Source organism: Centruroides sculpturatus, unplaced genomic scaffold (assembly GCF_000671375.1).
Source record: "Centruroides sculpturatus isolate CEXI.00-Female unplaced genomic scaffold, Cexi_2.0 scaffold57, whole genome shotgun sequence".
Taxonomy (NCBI): domain Eukaryota; kingdom Metazoa; phylum Arthropoda; class Arachnida; order Scorpiones; family Buthidae; genus Centruroides; species Centruroides sculpturatus.
The window spans coordinates 616754-638840 of record NW_019384382.1 but is presented as its reverse complement, the minus strand read 5'-3'; the positions used below and the strand labels follow the sequence as shown (position 1 = coordinate 638840).

Below are 22087 nucleotides of genomic sequence, written 5' to 3'. Positions count from 1 at the left end.
GTTATAAAATGTTTTTGTCAATTCAGCCGAAGTTTCTATTGTGAGTATATGTCCCTCGCTTTACATTAATAGTACTTTAATTATAGAAATAGTAATTTTGGTAATTTGTATCAGTGTTTCAAGACTAAGAAAAGATGATTGTGAAACCATTACACTTATGAGATATCATCTGTGATATTTATGAAGTCGTCATGTTTACAACGTTTTTTAACGGTAATGTATTTTATAATGTATACAGTATTGACTTTTGTTTAAACTCTTTTCGCCCTATGGGCACTAAGAGAGTCTCTTGTAGCAGGCTCATTATGGGTTCGGCCAGACCCACAATGGAGCGGCCGGGTGGTGAGAGACGGGGATCGATATATCCGGTTGGACCACCCCCGAAAAATTCCTGGAAATTTTTCGACCCGTCCGGATTCGATTCCGGATTCCCCAGAGCGGTAGGCTCCATCTTCACCGCTCGGCCATCCGGCCGTCGTGTATATTGATGTATGAACACCAACTGAAGAGGGACTATTTATTGTGTCTGAAATGCATTTTGAGTGTTCTTTATTATGTACACGTTAAAAGAGCCATAGTTTATTGTAGAGTTTTATGTTATAACTCATTAAAGAATTTGTGAATTAATCTCATTCACTGGTGTGATAAGCCCGGATGTGCATGTGTCTATTTATTTAGACTGAGTGTTAAATAGAATCAAGGACAAAAAGCAATATATTATTCTATATTAATATTCGTTGAGTTAATAGTAACAGTTCTAATTTAAAATCTATTTTTCATTAGAAAAAGTAATGTCCCTAACACTAAAATATCAACACACTGATTTTCGAATCACGTATATCAATGTAACGTTGCCAATCACCAATTTTAATATTTTATAATAATATTTTTTGTCAAGTACGTTTGCCGATTTCAATTTATATTATTAAATATCAGTTGCTTAATATCATTTAATAGCTATTTATTTAGCGGAAAGTTAAAAAAAAAAAAAAATAATAATTCTAATGACGCCATGATGGATTTGGACGCTTAGACTTTTCTTAGTTTGGTCAAAGAAAATGGAAGATATTCATTCAGCAAAAGACGACGATTTGTATTCTGGATACAATGATTACGATCGTTTAACGAAAAATGTAAGTTATTTGTATATTTAAACGTGTCATTTTGCAAATAATACGATTTCAAAATTTATGTTTATTGTAATTTCAAGTAGAAAATCTCGATAGGTTTATTTTAAAAACGATGTACCCGTAGCCTCCATTTTGAATACGTCTTCATTTTGATTTTTAAAAATGTTTTCTCTTTTTGATGTTAACATTAACAAACTCCGAATGATAATTTCTTTATGTAGTAAAATATTTATTTCATTAAATTATTATGCTTTTATTTCAAGCCTGTTGAAACACATCCGTAATGAAACAAACTGAAACAAATTCAACTCCTTTCCGGAACAATTTGTTCTTTTATAATTTTTTACCTGGTAAGCCTAAATCTATATCTATATCTATATATATAAAAATGGACGTGTGTGTCCCTATATTTCACTTTTCCACAAAAATTACACATCGCACATGAATGCTGTTTGTATGTGGTGGTAGCCCCAAGCCTCCATTCGTGCACTATGGGGGTTGCGTCTCGATAGCTATAAGGGTGCGCGAGATATGGGGCTGAAAGTGGTTGAAAATGGTTTTCTATTTCGAATGTTATGTTCGAATTTGTTCGAATTTGTCCGAATTTAATTCGAACAATGTTCGAGTTTGTTCGAATTTAATTCGAACATAAAATTCGAATATTGGTTCGATTATAGAACGATTGTAAACGTTCCAGAAACGTTGAAAATAGTTCGTTTGACTGGACGTGAACAGGAGACGTTCAGAAATAGAATCGGGACCAGGTCTCTAATTAGTCTAGAAACAGAGGACTTATTTCTTGCATTCTGTGAAAACGGGTAAGATTGGCTATAATCTTAATCTTCACTATCGTTACTTTTTGCCCACAAATAAAAACCCAGCGAAGCGGGTCCTTGCAGCTAGATTCTAGATTATTTAGAAAAACAGTCTTTTATATATAAAAAACAAAAACTATATTACATACAAATGTACGAACAAATAAAAACCCAGCGAAGCGGGTCCTTGCAGCCAGTATACCAGAAAAAAACTGATATAGGTTCATTATACATTATTACAGATCGTGATCATAACTTAAATGTGCTACTTTAAACATATGTTGAACGCTTTTTAAATACAGTAGAGCCTATTCGTATGTCTTTACTTCATAGTTTCTGTTACAGTAAAACCTCGTTTAATGGAAACATTGCAAGAAACAAGCGCATCATTTAAAAAAATTATAAGAATTTTCGTTAAATTGCGGAAACATTTTAGCAAACTGGTTGAGATTAACTGAATTGCTCGAGCTCTTCCAAATACAGTAATATGAAGCTAACAAATAAAGATTCTACTATATACTAATATAATGTATAGTAGAATCTCATTTTAACAGCTCGGGAACAATGAATTTCTCGGAATAACGAATGTTTTCCCCAGGTCCCTCCAAATTAATGTATTAACAATTTGACCCGCTTTTAGTGTATCCGTAATTCGGAATAACGGATTTTTTTCTAACCGTATCTATTATAAACTTCGTATTTTTTCAATGTTTAGTTAATATTTGGCTGTTTCCAGGAATTTGTAGAGTTCGATGATGCACTTGTTATATCTGGGATATGTTCTGTACAATCGAAGAATTGTACGAAGAGATTCAGCAAGCTGATACAATTAAGGAGGAGTCGCCCAATGTTCTGATGCTGGTCCAAGTGTAATGACGAAATTTAGCGATGTTCTCGAGTCTTTTCAAGTCGTAAAGACCTTCCTGACGAGTGTCGCATAACGAACAGATTTCGAATTTCCGCCTAATATTAGCAATGTATACTACATGACATTGCTAATATTAAGCGGTTGTTATATTCAATAAGCAGAAAAGTGGCATGAAAACAAATCAAGATGGACGAGTTTTTAGCACTCGTGAAGTCAAGTAAAGTGCTAATGAACATACTTTGCCTTTTTTTTGTGTTTAGAATACATACAGTTTCGAACAGCTTTGTCGTACAGTACAGCATAATATACAATCTCGTAACATATGTGTTTCTATAGAATAAAGAATAGAATTCTTTATTCTTAAGAAACTGAATAATTTCAAGTAAGTTACAGGCAGGGTTGGCATGATTTAAAAAAGATGTTTTAAAACATTTATTAAAACATGCTTTAAAACATAGGCATCGGATTTAAAACATTTTTTTAAAATAAATGTTTTAAAATATTTAAAAACATGGTTTTTTTGGAAATAAAATACTTGATCTAGTAAAATAGGAAAAGAAAAAAAAGAACAGAAAAATTTCAGTGTATGATTCAAGAATGTACAGAAAGTTTTATTTAATATAACATATAGCATTTTTAAATATTTCCTTATACAATGGTATTTTTAAGATTTTCATGTACAGTACAAATACCAAAACAGGATTGACAGCAGTGGCTTCTGCAGCTTGAAGAATTTCTTATTTTCAGAAATGTACAACGCTCAGTAGTGTTTGTTAAGTGCTTGAAAACTTTAACAAGCTTTGCTGTCATTTCCTGTCCAAGTCAATTTTTAAGTTTTAAATGAACAAGTCCATAGGTAGAGAAAATTCTTTCAATTCCCGCTGAAGAAGCCACTGCTGTGTGCAGCTGTGTAACTAATTTTAAAACATGTTCATCAATTCTGTCAAGTAATGATTGCCACCATATAAGAGGAGTGATATTAGTTAACACAGACTCTGTAAACATGTGTTGCAGAAATGGGCTAGATTTTGCCAAATATTTTAAAACTGAAGACATAGTGTCTGTTTTAAAATGCGTAAGTATTTTAAAACGGACTAGCGGTAGTAAGCATGGCACAGAGTTAGTGCAGCAAAAGATTTGCAAATAAGATTCTTCCGATAATTTACATTTTTTATTTCTTTTTTACAGTGATTAAATATTTTTTATTAATAAAAAATTAAGATCTGTTTTAGTTTTTCATATTATTTAGTTTTGTTTTATTTATTGTTTTATATTTTTTGTGCGCTCTATTTCTTGTGGGAGAGGGGGGCCCGGTACTGTCTGTGAGCTCTGTCTGGACCCAATATACATTCTGGTATATTGGGTCCAGAAGATTTGCTAAAAGTTGGTAGTCTGTGATAGCCATATGAAATCTGTCTTTGGCTGCTTGCGTGACTCCAGTGATCCCAAGTTGTTGCAAGTCATTTTGAACACTATAAAAGTAATGTCATAAAAAACTTTCGCTGCAAAAGTAATTAATAAAATTTTCATAGATCATAGATAACAATATATATGTATTAGCCAATACATTTTTGGAAAAGGACTGTTTTTTTTTTTTTTTTTCGTAATGCTATGGAGATAACTCGGGCGAAGAACTAAATACTATCTATATAGATTCAATTGAGTTATGACCCAGGAAAACTTTATAGCAAGCTATAGAAAATTTTTAAACTTATAATGGTTCAAAATGTTGCAATTCCTGTATATCATCCTGTAGATGGTTATCTTCAATACATTTTTTCGTACTAGCGACTAATCCAATTTTTTCTTTCCTACATACTGTATTTTGAATTGCACCTGCATGCCGGTTTTCCTGAATTTCCAGAAATTAGTTTGTACTGGTTCCAGATATTATAAACCCTTCTTCTGCACTCATTCATTTTTTACTTAAGAAGTAACGATAATAATAATAATGTTTTTTCCATCCAAGTAATATTACATTAGCTGTATTGCTAACAGTATTAACTGGCATGTGCTATCAGGAAATCTCCTCTTAGTGATAAAAGCCGCATGTCACGTGCTTTTATGACCCATGAGAGTGAGAAAAATTCCCATTCCCATGCTCACGTTTAGTTCACAAGTCAGCAAAAGTTTATTTACTAAGTTTATGTAATAAAACATTCTTTTTTAAATTTAAAACATTGTTTTAAAACAGTATTTTATAATGTAATATAAAACTGTTTTAAAACAAAAAAACAAAGGTTTCTAAATAAAGCATGTATTATTGTTTTATTTAAAAAAAACATAAATTTCCCAACCACAGGTAGGTTTTTCTTATACGTAAAGGTTAAAAAAACGGAAATTTTTCGAATAACCGATGCTTTCCTGGGCGTGTTAGAAATCCGTTATTCGTGATACAACGGATTGATCCATTGAGTCCCAGTGATCCATGAAAACGAAATTCTACTGTACTTACAATAGTTTTAAGAATAAAAATGTGTATTATTATAGTTATGTTTTAATATGAATGGTTTATCTCGTATTAATGTTAAATGGTAAAAGCTAACAGAAATAAATCATTTTGAAATAACCTAAATTATCGTTTTAAACTTTCATTTACGAATTACAGTGTAAGAAAAGTAGTTCATTCATTTAGATTCACCCGAGATAAATGCGGAACCTCGTTTAATAGTGCAATCCTTTCTCAAATTTTCGAAATCTTTCTCTAAATTTGCAATTTAAATGCTAATTTATAACTAATGTTTTTCAAAATTTTGAACATTTTAAATTATTTCTTGCAAAGTTTTCGGTATTTTTCACAATTATTCGTTTAAATGGTGTTAGAAACTACAATGTAATGATATTTTTAACAGATAAATATTAAAATTTATTGGTCTTAAAAAATTTTGATTACGTATTGGCTTATAAAAAAATAATTTGGTATTAATTAATTTACTTAAAATAGAACAAGTAAATTAAAATAATATTTTAGTATATTTATTATCCACAAATTTCTTTTGATTAATTTTAGTAGCTTTATACTGTATAATTTCTGATCTACTGCTCTGAAAAAATAAAGTAAAAATTGTCTATACAGTATTTAATTACAGTTATTATTAATTTAATTTAAGCTATATTTAATTATAGCTAATTATTCCTATTTGTACGAGTACGAAAGATTATGTACATAATATATTTTAATATACTGTTTAAATAGGAATATGAAAGAAATCCGTTAAAGACCACAACACTTAGGATCGAGCCTTCTTCGGAAGCGACCCCTATTATAAATTACAGGACATTTTCCAGTAATAAGAATACAGGCATACGACCAATGACCCCAGATCAGATGGCTTCTTCCGTGTTAAACATGGGAAAATATCCTTCTGAACCTACAACTAATTTGTCTAAACCTATGACTCCAAGAACTGCAGCAGGATATAGGCCTACTCCATTTCGAAATAAAGGTAATAGACTACTAGCATTATTAGATTTCTTTCTCTAGTTTGTTATTATTATATCAGCATTCGTTCGGATTGATATTACCAAAAAAGTACGAGTCAGGGCAGGGGCAACTGCTTTCCCAAATTCACGCAAAACTGTGGAAAAAATTCGGGAAAAGCGAGAACATATCAAGAACAGACAGAGAAAGCAAGAACATTAATAAATTATCATTGATAGCAAATTAAAAACAAAATTGTACTTGTGTTTTTCATATGTATAAAATTTCGGGAAAATCAGTTCCTTTGCTCCCTTAAGCCAACGTTTTTTCATACTCTCTTGCGTATGATTATATTACAGTATTATTTATTTTTCATAATTCTTAGCAATGCTGTCGCAGTTAAAGCTTGGAAAATCGGATTTTTCTGCAGTAAAAGATGAGCAAAGGTAATGAAATTTGCACAGATATCCTTTCATAATTTTTTAATACACGAAAATTCACGCTTGTTATTAGTCCTCAGGAATACATAAAACAGCTTGAAAAAGAAATAGAGAAGTTAATAGAAGAAAGTTGCATAGTTTCTGCTGAAGGCGATTTGAAAACAGTAAGTAGATTTTTTACTGTTATACGAAGTTAAAATATGTATGTATATATTTTTAGTTCTTAGATTTAGCAATATCATTTTCTTTTTCTGCTTTGATTTGGAATAACAATTATAATTCGAATAATTAAATATTTTACTGTAAAATGACAAAATTTAATTAACATTTATTTATAACTGGTTTAATTAACTTCAGACAGGAAAACAAAATTAGATAGATAGACCAATTTTTTCTCATATGAAGTTAGCATAGGCTGACCATACTGTTTTGACCGGGACAATATCGTTTGGCTTGTTACGTTTCGGCCGTCCCGTCGTTTTAGTAAAATTTTTACTTTTGTCCCGTTTTTTGAAAATCAAAACATAGCTTTCTATTTATATATGAAACACGTTTATATATTGTATTCCGAACTCGTGATTTGTTAGAAAATATTTATTCTTTATTGATACGGGTCATAAATTTGAATGACTACTGCCGAGGAAGAACTGGCATAAAATGTAGCTTACAGAATAGATTTTGAACGAATTTAAGGAGCATATTATATAAACGGAAACAGATGAATTCGACAATTCGAGCAATAGGCGCTAGTAGAAGACAATAACACTCATAAACTTGAAGAAATAGAATGAAGAAAAACTCAACGTAGCTGACAGATGGGTTAAAATTTTTAATGAAATTCATGAAAAGGATCTCGAATTCCAAGATTTTAATAATTTAATCCTTTGTATTTCAGGAACTACAGTTTCTTTAGAAAGAATATTTTCGCTTATAAATTCTGTGTGATCGAAATTAAATATTGAAACCACGAAAGCAATGCTAATTATAAAACAAAACTGCGACTTTGAATGTGATAAGTTTTATGATAAAATTGCGATCACCAGACCAGAAGTTAAACAAAATGACGTAAATAAAATAAGTTCATCTGAAAAATACTTTTGGTTTGACTCTAGGAGACCTTCTACATTAACCTAACTATTAAATCTGATATCGTATTGTAATAAAAATTTATTGTTATTAGATATTAGAAAATAAAATTTTTTAGAGACATTTATGTATTATTTTTTACACAACCAAATCAATATCACTAATAATGCTCATCTGTATTTCTTGACTCTATTTTTATGTCTCTCGAAATTTTAATAAGAGAGAGCCCTGTATTTATCAACTGCGGCTCCTCCATTCCGCTTTTGTATGGTCAATCTGAATTAGTATAAGTTATTTGTACGAAACACACATAGATTAATTAAATAGGAAACGATAGACTACACAAAATTCTATTTGTTCATGTAGTTAGAACCCAGATAAAATATTTATTTTATCTGGGTTCTAATACTCTGGTGGAAAATATTTATTTTGTTTACTATATAAATGCCAGAATTTATTTGTTTAAGCCAATGCATCAAAGTATTAATTAAAATAGTGACATTTTGGCATAAGGGAATGGATTTTATTCTTGTTGATTAATGAAATTTTAATATTTACCAATTTTTATCATTCGTATATTGTATTAGAAAAATTAATTACATTTACTAACTGTATTACATAAAATTGAAATTATTTTATGCATTTCAATTTATTGAAAAGGCTCTGGACAAAGCAAAAGAAGCTGCAATGAAAGACCAACATCTTGATCGTTATAGAGAACAACTGATTGTAAACGTGTCTAAAGATATGGTTTTGACACAATGTGTAAGTATCGAAAGTGATAGTTGTTTTTCGACGAAATCTTATCAACGTTTAATCAAGGAACAACTTTTCAGGTATTGTCAAATTTGGCTAATCAGTATATGCTAAATGAGAATTATCCGGATGCTCTTAAAACGTACAGACTTCTCATCCGTACCGTCCCTTCTCCAAATTCCACTTATTTAAGAGTTAACATCGGAAATATATATTATAAACAAAATAATTATCCAAAAGCTATCAAATCATACAGGATGGCGTTGGATCAAGTTCCAACTATCTATCAAAGTTTAAAGTAAGAAAACTTTTTGAATCAATTTTAAAGTTATGTACTTTTACTTGAATTTTATAATTTTATTTGAATTCTCTTTACAAGGAGCATGGCAAAATTTAAAGCAACATTTATATACGAATATACATGTAAAATACAAATATGTATTTGAGGAAAGCTTTCAAATTTTCTACAGTAAAGATGATGTCATGGAAAATTAATCTATGTCGCGAAAGCTTTAACAATTTCACTAAGTAATTTGTGATTTCGTTAATATTCAAAACAGAATGAATAATTGATTAAAAGATTTTATATTGAATTTAATAATATACCAAAAAGGCTATAAAATATTAACTTAATAGATGATAATTGAAATAAATAATTATTTATTGCCTTTCAGTGTTACTGATAATATTAGCCTTTAAAATTATGTGTAAGAACAAATTTTTTCATAAGTGATTCTATTCGATAAATATACAGTAGTGTGATTTATAATTTAATATATCAGCGACGTGCGGTGACAATTTTCAAAGAGGACCAGATGTGAGAAAAACCATTTTTATACATTATAACAATTATTATTTAAACATCTGAAAAATTTTATTTTATTCTTACATTATTAGCACATTAATTTTACTTTCCCGACTCTTATATATAACAGAGGAAAAGTATGTGATCGGTCAAAAATTGCCCACCCCAGATTTTTACATTTTTGGATTCAGGGAAACTTCAAACGTCGAGAAATGTAAAAAATTCGGGTTTTTTTCCTTGTATTTATGGATGTTAATGTATGTGCGGAAGGCACGATTTTGTTCACTCTCTCTAAAGCTTAATAGCTCCTACGCCTTTTGTCGAAAATTTCTGAAATTTTGCAGTGAAGTTTGTGTATTAGGGCAGGGTTTCCAGTGTGCGCCGCGGCGCTTTAGGCCCACAATCCAAGCAAACAATCCCAGGAAGTTTTCATGAGCGATTTGTCCAAAATACGTTGGGCCTCGTCTCACTACATGGACGTGGCTCCATTGTTGGTCAGTCCGAAAGCGCGATGGGTCAAACGAAAGTCTCTTACATTAGCGCCCACAGAGCAGACAGTCAAAAATGAAAAAAAAGATGGAGGAAATAATACAGTAAAAATGAAAAAATTATAAAATATATGGGTGAGTGAAAAATAATGGCAACACTATTGTTGAAAGAGGAATACTTGCAAACTAACTGGTGGTACCTAACAGAACCTGTTTCTAATATTTGTTGGTTCAAACTACTCGCTGACACTATTGTATTTTACAAAAATCTCTTGCTGATTTAATTTTATTTATTGTCTAATTACAGAGAGGAATTTCCCCCTAAAAAACCAAATTTGCGACTGGCCTTATTTTTTCTGACCGGGAAAAATAACTGGGTGGGCACATTGACCCATGAGCTCCCCCGTTTGTACGCCCCTGGGTAAAATTCTAAGTTTTCTTCTAGTACTGTATTTCGAACATTTTACAGTAGAAAGCATGCAAAGAACAGAATGCACACGAGACCATAAAGAATGGAACAGTGGCGCCCTAACACGAGAGAATATTTCTGTAACCACCAGTTTACCTAATAACCCTGCTAAAATCAAGGAATGAAGACAGCGGTTTCCTCATGCGGTGTTTGATGAATGAATAAATGAAAAACTTGTAAATAAAAAAGAATCTGCCGATAGCATTTGCCACCTTCCACATAATTGGAATACTCTGGCAGGAGAGATAGGAACGTTGATTTCATTTGTAAATAAAGCTTGTTTGTTACTATTCTTTTTCACTCTACTCATGTATATTAAGTTTTCTCGTACGTTTTGTCAATATTATAAATATGATATATATTATATAAATTTTTTTCCTCCTAAGAATAAAAATANAACAAACAAGGTCGACGATAATCATTGGAGAACAAACAGGGTCGTAGATAACAGCTTGACTACTGGGCTTTTAAATATGGCTTTCTTATAATTTACACAAAATTCAAATAAATAGATTGACAATTACAACATATCAAATAAAATAGCTTAGAGTCCTACAAATATCTCAATCTGCCATTTGTAGCTCAATCTTGTCATCTCGAAACCCAGCGTATTTTATGAAGTAAGAGAAAAAAGGGTAGCCCTAATGTAAGATAACACTCGAAAATGTGTTACCGTAAAAGCAAAGTCATATTGACCAGATTATAGTTGTTCTAGGTCTATCGTTACAGCATGGAGGTACAGTATTTCGATCTAAACGAACCAGTTAACATAGGCATATCGCAATTCGGACAGAATTTTCACTTCGAATTACGAAGTAGCCGTATTTCGAACTAATCAAATTCTTTACTATGTAAAACTCTATATCCGCGGCCGGGATAAATAGTACAATTACGAACTAACGGGATTTCGAACTATCCGAGTTCGAATTAACAAGGATTTCCTGTATCCTCCTTTCTCTGATCTCTCTCTGTTGAGCTGCCCAGTTTAGATGTTTCTGGAGAGCCAAAGTAGGCCTATTCTTCTTTATCTGGTCTCTCTCTGTTGAGCTATCCAGTTTAGATGTTCTTGGAGAGCGAAAGTATCCTTCTTTGTTTGGCCTCTCTCTCTCTAGATCTGCTCAGTTTTTCCTGAAAAGCCAAGTTGTTCTTTGTTTAATGTTTCTGTAGATCCATCTGGTTTAGATGTCTTTGGATGCTAAAGTATCCTTCTATAGGTTTGGTATTTCTATCAGTAGTAAACTATTCCCAATATAACTGTACAGATAACAGAGACATGCTTACTGCCACGTCAAAATAAAGGTAAACTTGAAATGAACTATAAGATATTAACATTTATAACATAACTTTGTATAAAAAGTAATTTAAAAAGTTAAATTTTTATCGATGCGTGAAATTTTGTAGAATTATTTAAATACAATGTTGATTTTATTAACATTCGATACATAATTTAAATTAAATTTGAAAATTTTGTTTCTATTTTAAGTTCAATATTTTTAAAATATTTGATTTTTTAAAGTAAATATATTTTTGCTGAACTTGTAGCAATATTTACAGTTTAAATATTAGCATTTTTTGATATTAGGATGAAATTTTACTGTATATTTTGTATAAAAATTGCTAAATATATGCTAAATTGCTAAATTTTAAATAAAATACAGAATAATGTTTAATATTATAGTAAATTGTATAATCGATCTAACTTTTCATATAGATATACAAGCAAATTCTTCAAATATTTATTGAAATATATTCAAAATACTTTTATAAAAAGTTCTAAATTCCTTTAAAATGTTTCCTTTAAAAATATGCATACGTTTAATACAATATTTATAATTTTCTATGTGTTTACAACGAAACAATATAATTCTCATCGTGTAATACAATATGAATAATATAGAATTTAATTATCAAATTATAATTCCAATCAAGAACCAATATCCTAGACAATTTAGTGCATCTGCAATTTTCAACCGCATCTAAATGCATTTCTAACTGATGTACAAATTACGTGAAGTCTGAAAACGCGCAGAAATGATCAAATTTACAGAATGTTCACCCAATTTAATTCACTAAACAATTATACAGATAACAAATTAGAATTATATGAAGGAAATCTATTTGTATCATTCGATTCCAACTGTATAAACAATAGAAGATATATTACCCAGTATCTGAAGATAAAATCCGATCAGCCATAAAGTAGTGGAAACAACAGTTTATGTTGTTACTCGGGAGAAGAGGAGGCCAATGCAACATCGATATCGATAAAACAGGTAAATTTGTCTTTTTAAAGACAATTTTAAAAAAAATGATCCTCACTAAAGTAATCGAAGAGAATCAGAGAAAATTTTATGTTATGTAATTCTATCCACGTTATCGAAAGGAATGCTGTTTTTTTTTACTTTTATTTACATTAATTCAGTTTAATAAATAAAAATACACGTGTTTAGAATAATAATTATTTAAAATGATCGCTTTTAAGAGTGTTACTGTGTATATAAATGAATAATTTCTATTCGCTATATCAATTTTCTCCTTTTGTGTGCTGCCAAAATTGATGCTTTCTATCTTCTATACGTTCACATTCCATTTTTATGATGCATGTTGCTTAAGAAGATTGTAATTTCATTCTTCTTAGACACGTAAATAGATAGATATGTGCAGTTTAATATTATTTATTAACATTTGATAATTATTTTTCACTTTGTTATAAGAATAAAAATAATGAAAAATATAGGACTTACATTTGTTCAAATGGGTCTCTTTGCCGAAGCAATAACCTCATACGCATATATCATGAACGAGAAACCCGATTTCAAGACTTGTTTAAACTTGCTTCTCTGCTATTATTCTCTCAGAGATCAGAAAGGAATGAAATATTGCTTCCAACGGTTGATCAATATCGAACTCGGTTATATGAGTCACGAGAATAATTGTACTTCTAATGTGGTAAATTTTATAATTTCAATAAAATCTTATCATCTTTACCAAAAACCTAATTTCTGTTTCGTATTTACAGGAAATTGGCGAAAATCATTGTTTAGTAACAGAAGCCATTCGAAATGACACTCTGGCAAAACTCGAACAGAAGAAGTAATTAAATTATCATATTTGTGAACTGCTAAAATTTTATACTGAACATGTAAATATTTTATTTTTTAGGAAACACGAAGCCGAATCTATCATACTCATTGCTTCGAAATTAATTGCACCCGTCATAACTTCGAATTTTTCTACTGGATATGAATGGTATGATTTCATTTATAACCTGATGATATTTAAAATTAACTTATTAGGAATGTCAACATTAAGTTTGCATATCATTTTTTAAAATAAACTGAAAAAGTCGTTTCTATATTTAATAATTATAAAATCATACAATTATTTTTTAATGCTCGTACTCTTAGGTTTTTGTGAATATAAAAAAAATATTCTCTCTTTCACGGAAATATTTTTTGTTGGAGGTAATTTTCGCGTGTGTTATAATAGTAATTTGCTTCGATGCTTTTGAACAAAATAAAAAGCAAACAAAAAATGGAAAATAAATTATCGTTAAAATGCTAACATGGCCTTATGCTGATAAGAAAATTTACCATAAAATTCTAGAAAAAAAAAGTCTTTTTGACAGAGGAAGACAGCCATTTTTTTCCTTGCAGTTTTTTTTATTACATTATGTTCTACGCTTTACAATTATCGTTCTCTTTTTTCGGAATTTTGAAAATACTGTATTTAGGTAAAGTTTCCGTTCGTCTTCGATTTTGTAATTATACATTAATGATTAATCCAACGAAATGTAGTTTCGGGTTATCTATTTTTACTTGAAATTTCTCAAATTTAGAAGTGAGTGGTAATTGGACGGATTAACGCCAGTTTTTATTACAGAACGCTTTATACTTTAATTAATGTCGAATTTTTGTTTTTGAGTATTAATTTAAAAGTATTCGGATTTAGTGAATGACTTTTATTAAAACTTTAAACTTAGAAATTAGGGATATCCTTTAAATTTAAATCTATCATGGAGATTTTAAATTAAAATCCCTAATTTCTAAGTTTAAAGTTTTAATAAAAGTCATTGAAAAGTATTCGGATTTAGTGAATCATTCAATAAAAACAATATAAAATTTTTTGGATTATCCATTATATGATGCATTCTTTCTATTACATTATTAACGGTTACCATAAACTTACGAAAAAAAACTCCCATATCTGAATAAACGTCTTTTCGTTTCGTTTTTAATTTAAAATCTATCATGGAGATTTTAAATTTTAATTTAAAATCTCCATGATAGATTAAGTTTAAGTTTAAATTTTAATTTAAAATTTAAAGTTAAGTTTAAATTTTAATTTAAAATCTCCATGCAGAGAAGGGAATACAGAGAAGGGAATACTTCTCTGTATTTAGCAATACAGAGAAGGGAAGACTAATACTTTTCTTATCTATCATCAAAAATATGTACAGTAGACGGATAGATACTGGATATTCTTTCGTTTAGCAATGTCTAGATTTGCTTTTATAAAACGTCTAGCCTAATCATATGGTAAAAATAACGTAAAAGACATTTTCTTCCTCTTAATCATTGCCAGAAATAGGTGACGAATTGTTCTTCACAGGCATCAAACACCCCTAGGCAAAGAAAATTTGGGCACCCCTATACATTGTCTTATAAATCATACTCACATTTTTGTTTTATAAATATCCACATATCATTATGATCATTTTAGAAATTTTTATTAACTACATTTATTTACTGTGACATCGTCACAATGCCGGACTGCAATTTTTAATTTAAAATATATGGCGTCTTCACCTCAGATTAGTATTGTAGTGTCTTGTCCCTGAACATCATACTTTTCTGTTGGCAATGGAGTCGTGCCGGTCATCTATCTAACTCTTTTCAGGGAAAAATTTTTGAATTGAAATAACGTGTCTTTTGGTTTGCATCGAAAGTTCGTATATAGCTAGCCGGGCCTCCTGTCTATAAGGTTTCCACATCTCATCTTGACTTTCATGTATCTAACTCTGTTCTCGAGATTAAGGAAGAACAGACAGATGGAGGACAGTGAGAATTTATAGGTCTACAAATTTTTCAAATTGCAACCCAACGATCTATTTTTTTCTTTGTTTATGAGTAAGACTGACGCCCCTAGGCGATCGTCTAATTCGTCTAATGGTAAAGCCGGCCGATTCTTCAATGACATCTTATTAATTCGATAAAATTCACAGGCTTTCAACTAGCATTTAATAATAATGATAATAATAATAATAATAATAAAATAATCCATAAATAAATATATATATATTTATTTATTATTTTATGGATTATATATATATATAATTATCAATATAGCAATTAGCAATTGATAATTTTGCGAATTTTTTATTTGACTAAAATTTGATAATTTGTTTGGATTATGAATTCCAGGTGTATTGAACAGTTAAAATTATCTTTCTTTTCCGAACTGGCAAAAGATTTAGAAGTTAATAAAGCTGTAATGTATTTAGAAAAAAGGAAATTCACTCAGGTAGAATTGGCAGTGATAAATACTTTTGATCTATCTATAAATGACAGTTTCATTTTTATTTAGGCTGTTGAGACGTTAAAGTTGCTTTTTAATGATCCTAGAATACTTGAAACAGTTGCAACCAATCTTTCTTTTATATATTTTCTGGTAATTTATAAATTTATTTCATTAATATTTATATTATACAGATGTTTCATTTGAAATGTTACTTACAGCAAGGAGACATTAAAAATGCTGAATATTATGCAGACGAAGCCATTAGGGCCAACCATTATAATTCGGGTGGTATGTAAATATTCTAAATTCACATATTTCTTTTTAATGACGCATTTCTTTCTTAAAAGCTTTAGTTAACAAGGGAAATTGCTTACTGGCTAAAGAACATTACAATGAAGCTATACGTTTCTATACTGCGGCATTCATCCGTGATGCTAGTTGCTTAGAAGCTCTGTACAACTTAGGTAATTAGAATCAGCAGTAGTGTTAAATATACTATTTTGAATTGATTTACATCTTATTTTAGGGTTAACTTACAAAAAATCTGGAATATTTTCTGATGCTCTTGTATGCTTTAATAAATTTCACGCTACTCTTCAAATTCATCCACAAGTCCTATATCATATTGGCGAAATGTATCCTTCAGTTTTGTCTAATATAATAATATATCCCATAGTTTTAATTTCTATTTATAAAAACCATACTTAAACAGAACAATATAAATATCAAAATTTAAAAATTTTTGTCAATGATAATGATTTACGAGGCATTAGCACATTTAGACTGTTTAGACACAACTAAACCCATTAATTTGGCTTTTATTGTAGTGAAATCAGCCAGCATGAGTAAAGAATGGGGGACTATGTTCCAACTCCTGTATTATCCACAAATTACATGCCTCGCAACTGGCTTTAACATTTGGCAATATAGCCAACATTAAATGACAACTTTTTATGTTTTTGGGAAAAATCATGTATACATTTTTTAAATCTTATACCAGTAATTGTGTTAACCTATTATCTGTACAGTGCATACGAGTATATAAAAACATTCTAAATCCTAGTAGCATTCACAGTAGAAAAAACAATTTTTCCATTTTTTGCTTTTTCATTTAAAATGTTTGAAGTATAAAATCAATTCTAAAAAATTTTTATTACAGGTACACTACCGAATTTCCGGACTAAAAATGGTAACATGTAATAATAATTCAACAGCAGCTTAAGCACAGAAACACCATAGTCCATTTTTTTCAACAGTTCTGTTTGATCTTGAATCAATAAGGACTGGTGTTTGACACCAACTCTCATCTCTACCAGTAGAAAATGTAGTGAAAATGATGTAAGTGTGCCTGTACACACCGCCATCTGTGGCCGCCCAGAACTAATCTGACGGCCGCGGTAATTTCAAGTTCCCTCTGGTAGCTGTACTTTTGTCTGGATTAAAGATGGTGCCAGACCATCAATTGCCAGAGTTGGTTCGGTTGTGTACAGTACATTGTTGGCTCGTCTGAGTGTGTACTTTTTCCAAATCAATGTTTAGATAACTGGATTGTATTTTTGCACTTTACGAAAATGAAAATATGAAATCTTCGTAGTTTCCACCCTAGAATGTGTCAGCAGTGACACAGTGTTGATCAGTTGTCAGCCCATTCCATGGGAGATTGAGTTCAAACCTGATTTAGATACAATTTATTAGTCAGAAAATCATCCTCCATTTTTCACTCATGATAGTCAATACATTGCTAATTACAACTGCCCATAATAGACAAAATTAGGATGTCACAGCCATGTAATAATTCCTCACAAACATATATTTAATAGTTAATGGCATTTCTCCCCAACAAGTTGATTTAAATTAATATTTTTAACAAAAGATTCAAACATTTATTATATAAAAACATAAATAATAAAATAATCAGTTTTCTTATTACTGTACTTCTTATTTTGAAATATAATAATATTAATACAGTTATAATACATCATTCTTCTCAAGGAGTTCAATTTAAGTATAAATAATTTTGTTTTAAATGCATTACTCAGTTATCTGTATTTACCTTATCTTTATTTTAACTTTAATTTATAATTCAATATTTATTTGTTTCTTTTACTGTAATTCTGGTGTATCTCAGAATTACAGTAAAAATATGATCACCACCACATTACTACAATATAATGAAAATAAGATTATTTTGTTAATTTTTAAAATTTTTTCAAAAGTGAATTGTTTATGATTAATAAAGAGTGAACATAGTATTTACTGCCTTACAAATTTCATTTTTTTTTTTTTTTTAAATAATTAAAAATTCTTGAATTAGCAAAAAAAAGGAACTTAATTTGAGTCAAGATATGAGTTAACTGGAAATTTTGATAATGCAATCAAATGGTAATTACATTTATTTTAATTATAAAGAATTAAATTTTATTCTACAATAAAATTTTATGTTTAGGTATGAAAAGTGTCTTTCTCTAGTACCATCCGAACCCCAACTGTTATCAAGAATTGGTTTCTTGTATGATGCTGAAGGTGACAGACAACAGGCTCTGCATCATTATGAACAAGTATAAATTTACTTATAGTTTATTAACAAACAAAAAAAAATGTGAGCTGTTTCTTATCAATCATTTGTAATCTAATAAAAAATAGGCCTATCGTTATTTTCCATCCAACGTAGACATTCTAGGATGGCTGGGAGTGTACTATGTTGATATTCAGATTTATGAGAAAGCTATAGAATATTTCAGAGAAGCTTCAAGAATTGAGTGAGTTGAAAATATCTCTATCAAAAAAACTATTCTTTAAATCATTCCTCGTTATTGTCATTCCAGATCGAATAATTCCAAATGGCTTTTACTAATGGCAAGTTGTCATAGGAGAAATGGAAATTATAATGAAGCTCTAGAAATTTATAGGAATGCTCATGAAAAATTCCCTCAAAATATAGAATGTATGTTAAAATTAATGTTTCAGTATCCTCCCATTATATTTGCAAGAATTAAATATGTTTAAAAATTAGAATGCATTTTTCAAAATACATTCAAATTTTATCTTACCAAAACTGTACTTCATAGAAGAGAATAGTAGACTTTTAATAACAGAATATTGAACTTATTTGTTTTATTCTTGCAAATACATTAAGGATTTATGCATATGTGTAAATTTGATAAATTTATACTTACAGCTTTAAGATTTTTGGCTAGAATATCATCTGATTTAGGATTAGAAGAAGCTGATGAATATGTAACAAAGTTAAGAAAGATAGAAAACTGGAAATATGAAGTAAGCCTAAATGTTCATATTATTAAAAATTTGAACTAATTTTCTGCTTATTTATGCAATTGTTAATTTTATAGGATATGAAAATGTATGAGCAATTTCAACAGAAATTAACTTTTATCAATGGTATGTTTCTCTAAAATCAAATTGTACAGTTAATTTTAGACTAAATCTATCAATGAGTAACAGAACTTCTTACAGATGCCAAGCAGCTAACAAATGATAACGCTTCAGTCACAAGTAAAAAATGCAATGCAATTAGTTTTGATGATGACATAGAAGTGAATGATCTTTTACCAGATTAATGACAATCTAGATTAGTATCTATGAAAAAATGTGCTGAGACAAAATTTATTTATTTTTTTCTTAAAGTATAAAATAAAACCTTCATTGAATTATTTGAGATGAGTGCTACCTTAGATGATACTCAAACCAAACATGCCACCTTCACGATAATTACAATACTAGATAAATTATATTTTGTCACCACTTTGTGTACAAGATTAAATTTTGCATGCTTATGAGACAGACACAAGTTTTAAAATATCTCATCTGAAAGATCCTTCCTTTCATTGATTGAAACACTGAAATATTTCTTTTTTCCAGAGAAACTTTTGCTTGTACAACTTGTTGAAACTTCAAAACAGTTTATAATAACATGGTATAAGAATGGTCCCTCCCAGTTGTGATTATAATAGATGGCAAATGATCCCCATAATCTTTTTATAGTCCTAAGGCAGATCGTAATAATTTATCTACACTCACTGGGTCTTCACTTTCTACAAAAAACAAAAATAGCAATATTAATATTTGTTATTAATTTTTAAAATTTTATAGAAATTTATTTACCTTCATTATCAGCAGTAATATCTCTTTCTAGCTTCAGTTTATCTTGAGCACATCGAAGAATGTTTTCTTCGATTGTTTTTTCACTAATCATTCTAATGACCCGAACTTCTCTACAACAAATTAATAAGTAACAATGATTATAATGATAAATAGAAAAGTAATTTATGTTATTGTGCAATGTTAAACTGTGCCTTATTCTCAGTTTGCATTGAAATGTATATAGATAGTTCATGATGGGATAATCGCTAAAGTTGGGAAATAAAATGTATTTTTGAAATGTATATATTCAAAATATTCACAAAAAATGCCTTTTAAGTTTTTTCTAGAATTGTATCAAATTACTTTTATTTTGGTTTTCAAAATCTGTATATGAGGGATGGACCAAAAGTCCTCAGCCCAACCTGGCAGTGGCAGAAATAAATTAGGATTACTTTCCAACATAGTCCCCCAAAATGTCCATACTTTCCATCAGTGCTGCAATACATAGATTCTCAAGGAATGGAAGTGTTTGTTCTGAGTGTAAAAATATGGGTTGCAAGCATCACAGGCAGCCTCACTATCTTGAAAATGCACTCCAGAAAAATGGATTTTCAGGTTTGGGAAAAGTTGATATGGCTAGGATGTAGTACCCTCAGACTTACTTTTGATCTTTAGAAAACACTGCCTTTTTAAAAGTATTGGCATAAACTTACTAGTTGAGAAACATATACTGTACAGTACATGATATGGAAACTGAGACCAACAATATGTATTATACATCTGGGATGAGACCAGCATCTAAAAGTTCTCAGAAAGTAGATTCTGTCTCCTAAAGTATGTTGAATTCCAGACTCATATTCTCATCACATGATAACATAGTGAAACAGGAACTAGATAAAACTACAATTTTTGTCAAAACTGTGTTAATTTGGATTCAGATTCTAAAGAATTCAAGAAAGATCAAATGGCTGACTATAAATAATATTGGGACATTTTTGCCTGATGATAGAGATTTTGGGGTTATTGAGAAAAAGTCAAAAACTGCTCAAATTTTCACAGTGGATGAATGGAGTAATGTGTTTTTACAGGCGAGAAAGAAACAATCCTTTGCAGTTTGTAAAATGGCAGTATAGACTTATTTTTCTACATATTAAACTTTTTTTTAATATTTTCTACATGAAAAATTATGTACTCAGTGATATTTATAGCAAAGTAATTTGCAAATTAATATTTTTACTCTAACATTTAATTTTTCATTGTGACAGACTGCAAAATGCTTAGTTTTTCGAGTATAAAAAGTTTTGTGTACATGTATATAATTCGTCTCTGTAATCCAAAAGGTTTTTTGGTAGACAGACTCACAGCACTTTTAGTTAGGAACTCACTTTTATTCTTTAAAAAATGACATATGCATTTCGGGTTAGTATACTCATCTAACCCCTCTTCAGTGCTACTTTTTCAAAAAACAATAAAAAGTTACAGTAACAAATACATGACATAAATACATTACAGAATATCACTATTTACTTACTCTTAAAGTAAAAGTTGTGTATGGGCTACCACTACATCTAAACACCAACCATTTGTTTTCCATTTAAAATGCACTTGAAGTGCTTGCATAACATCTCTTCTAAAAACCATTATACATAATGACATTACTGTAAACTTAACAAGTGTATACAATAACCAATATATTACATACCTTTAAAATATAAATAGCATACGAACACTCAATCTAACTAGCAATACATTAGAATACCACTTTTAAATTAATCGCAATAACTTTATTATTTTACTACTATATAGCACCCTCTATCATTTTGTACCATCTTGAATCTATTTGCATCCCATCAGAAATATTTATTAAATTATTTTGGTTTTTCTTAATTTCTAAGTGTTCTTTAAATTTACGTTTATATATGTCCTTTTCATGGTGTAGAATTTTAATATTATTGCGATTAATTTTACATTTATTGTTTTCCGTGTGTTCGTACCATGGCGAATTTTTATATCTCAATCTGATAGCCGCTTCGTGTTCCTTTATTCTTACATCTAATACCCTTCCAGTTTCACCTATATAACTACATGGGTTCATACAGTTACATTCTATTTTGCATACAATACCAGTCTTTTTTAACGGATCTATATTATTAAGGTTACTTCTATTAATATATTTAGAAACATTATC

The 22087-nt window shown here is 29.7% G+C and overlaps 2 protein-coding genes across 2 annotated transcripts in view; one reads left to right on the top strand and one right to left on the bottom strand.

The window, feature by feature from the left end:
• Positions 1 to 893: 893 nt before the first annotated feature.
• Positions 894 to 19471, top strand: LOC111617938 (intraflagellar transport protein 88 homolog). The gene is made up of 21 exons (XM_023359327.1): positions 894 to 1133; positions 6010 to 6259; positions 6620 to 6680; positions 6748 to 6838; positions 8421 to 8525; positions 8597 to 8814; positions 12993 to 13227; positions 13298 to 13371; positions 13441 to 13527; positions 15702 to 15801; positions 15865 to 15948; positions 16017 to 16086; positions 16146 to 16262; positions 16325 to 16433; positions 18142 to 18180; positions 18245 to 18356; positions 18442 to 18557; positions 18624 to 18742; positions 18977 to 19074; positions 19149 to 19197; positions 19273 to 19471. The coding sequence occupies exons 1-21, from the start codon at positions 1059 to 1061 to the stop codon at positions 19374 to 19376; spliced, it is 2313 nt and encodes a 770-aa protein (XP_023215095.1). The 5' UTR covers positions 894 to 1058; the 3' UTR covers positions 19377 to 19471.
• Positions 19409 to 22087, bottom strand: part of LOC111617939 (SWI/SNF-related matrix-associated actin-dependent regulator of chromatin subfamily A containing DEAD/H box 1-like) — a 10624-nt gene continuing 7945 nt past the window's right edge. Inside the window, exons 7-8 of the mRNA XM_023359328.1 lie at positions 19921 to 20030; positions 19409 to 19850 (exon numbers count right to left, since the gene is read on the bottom strand). Of these exons, the coding sequence (XP_023215096.1) occupies positions 19795 to 19850; positions 19921 to 20030 (166 nt within the window). The 3' untranslated portion in view covers positions 19409 to 19794. The remainder of the gene's footprint in view (positions 19851 to 19920; positions 20031 to 22087) is intronic.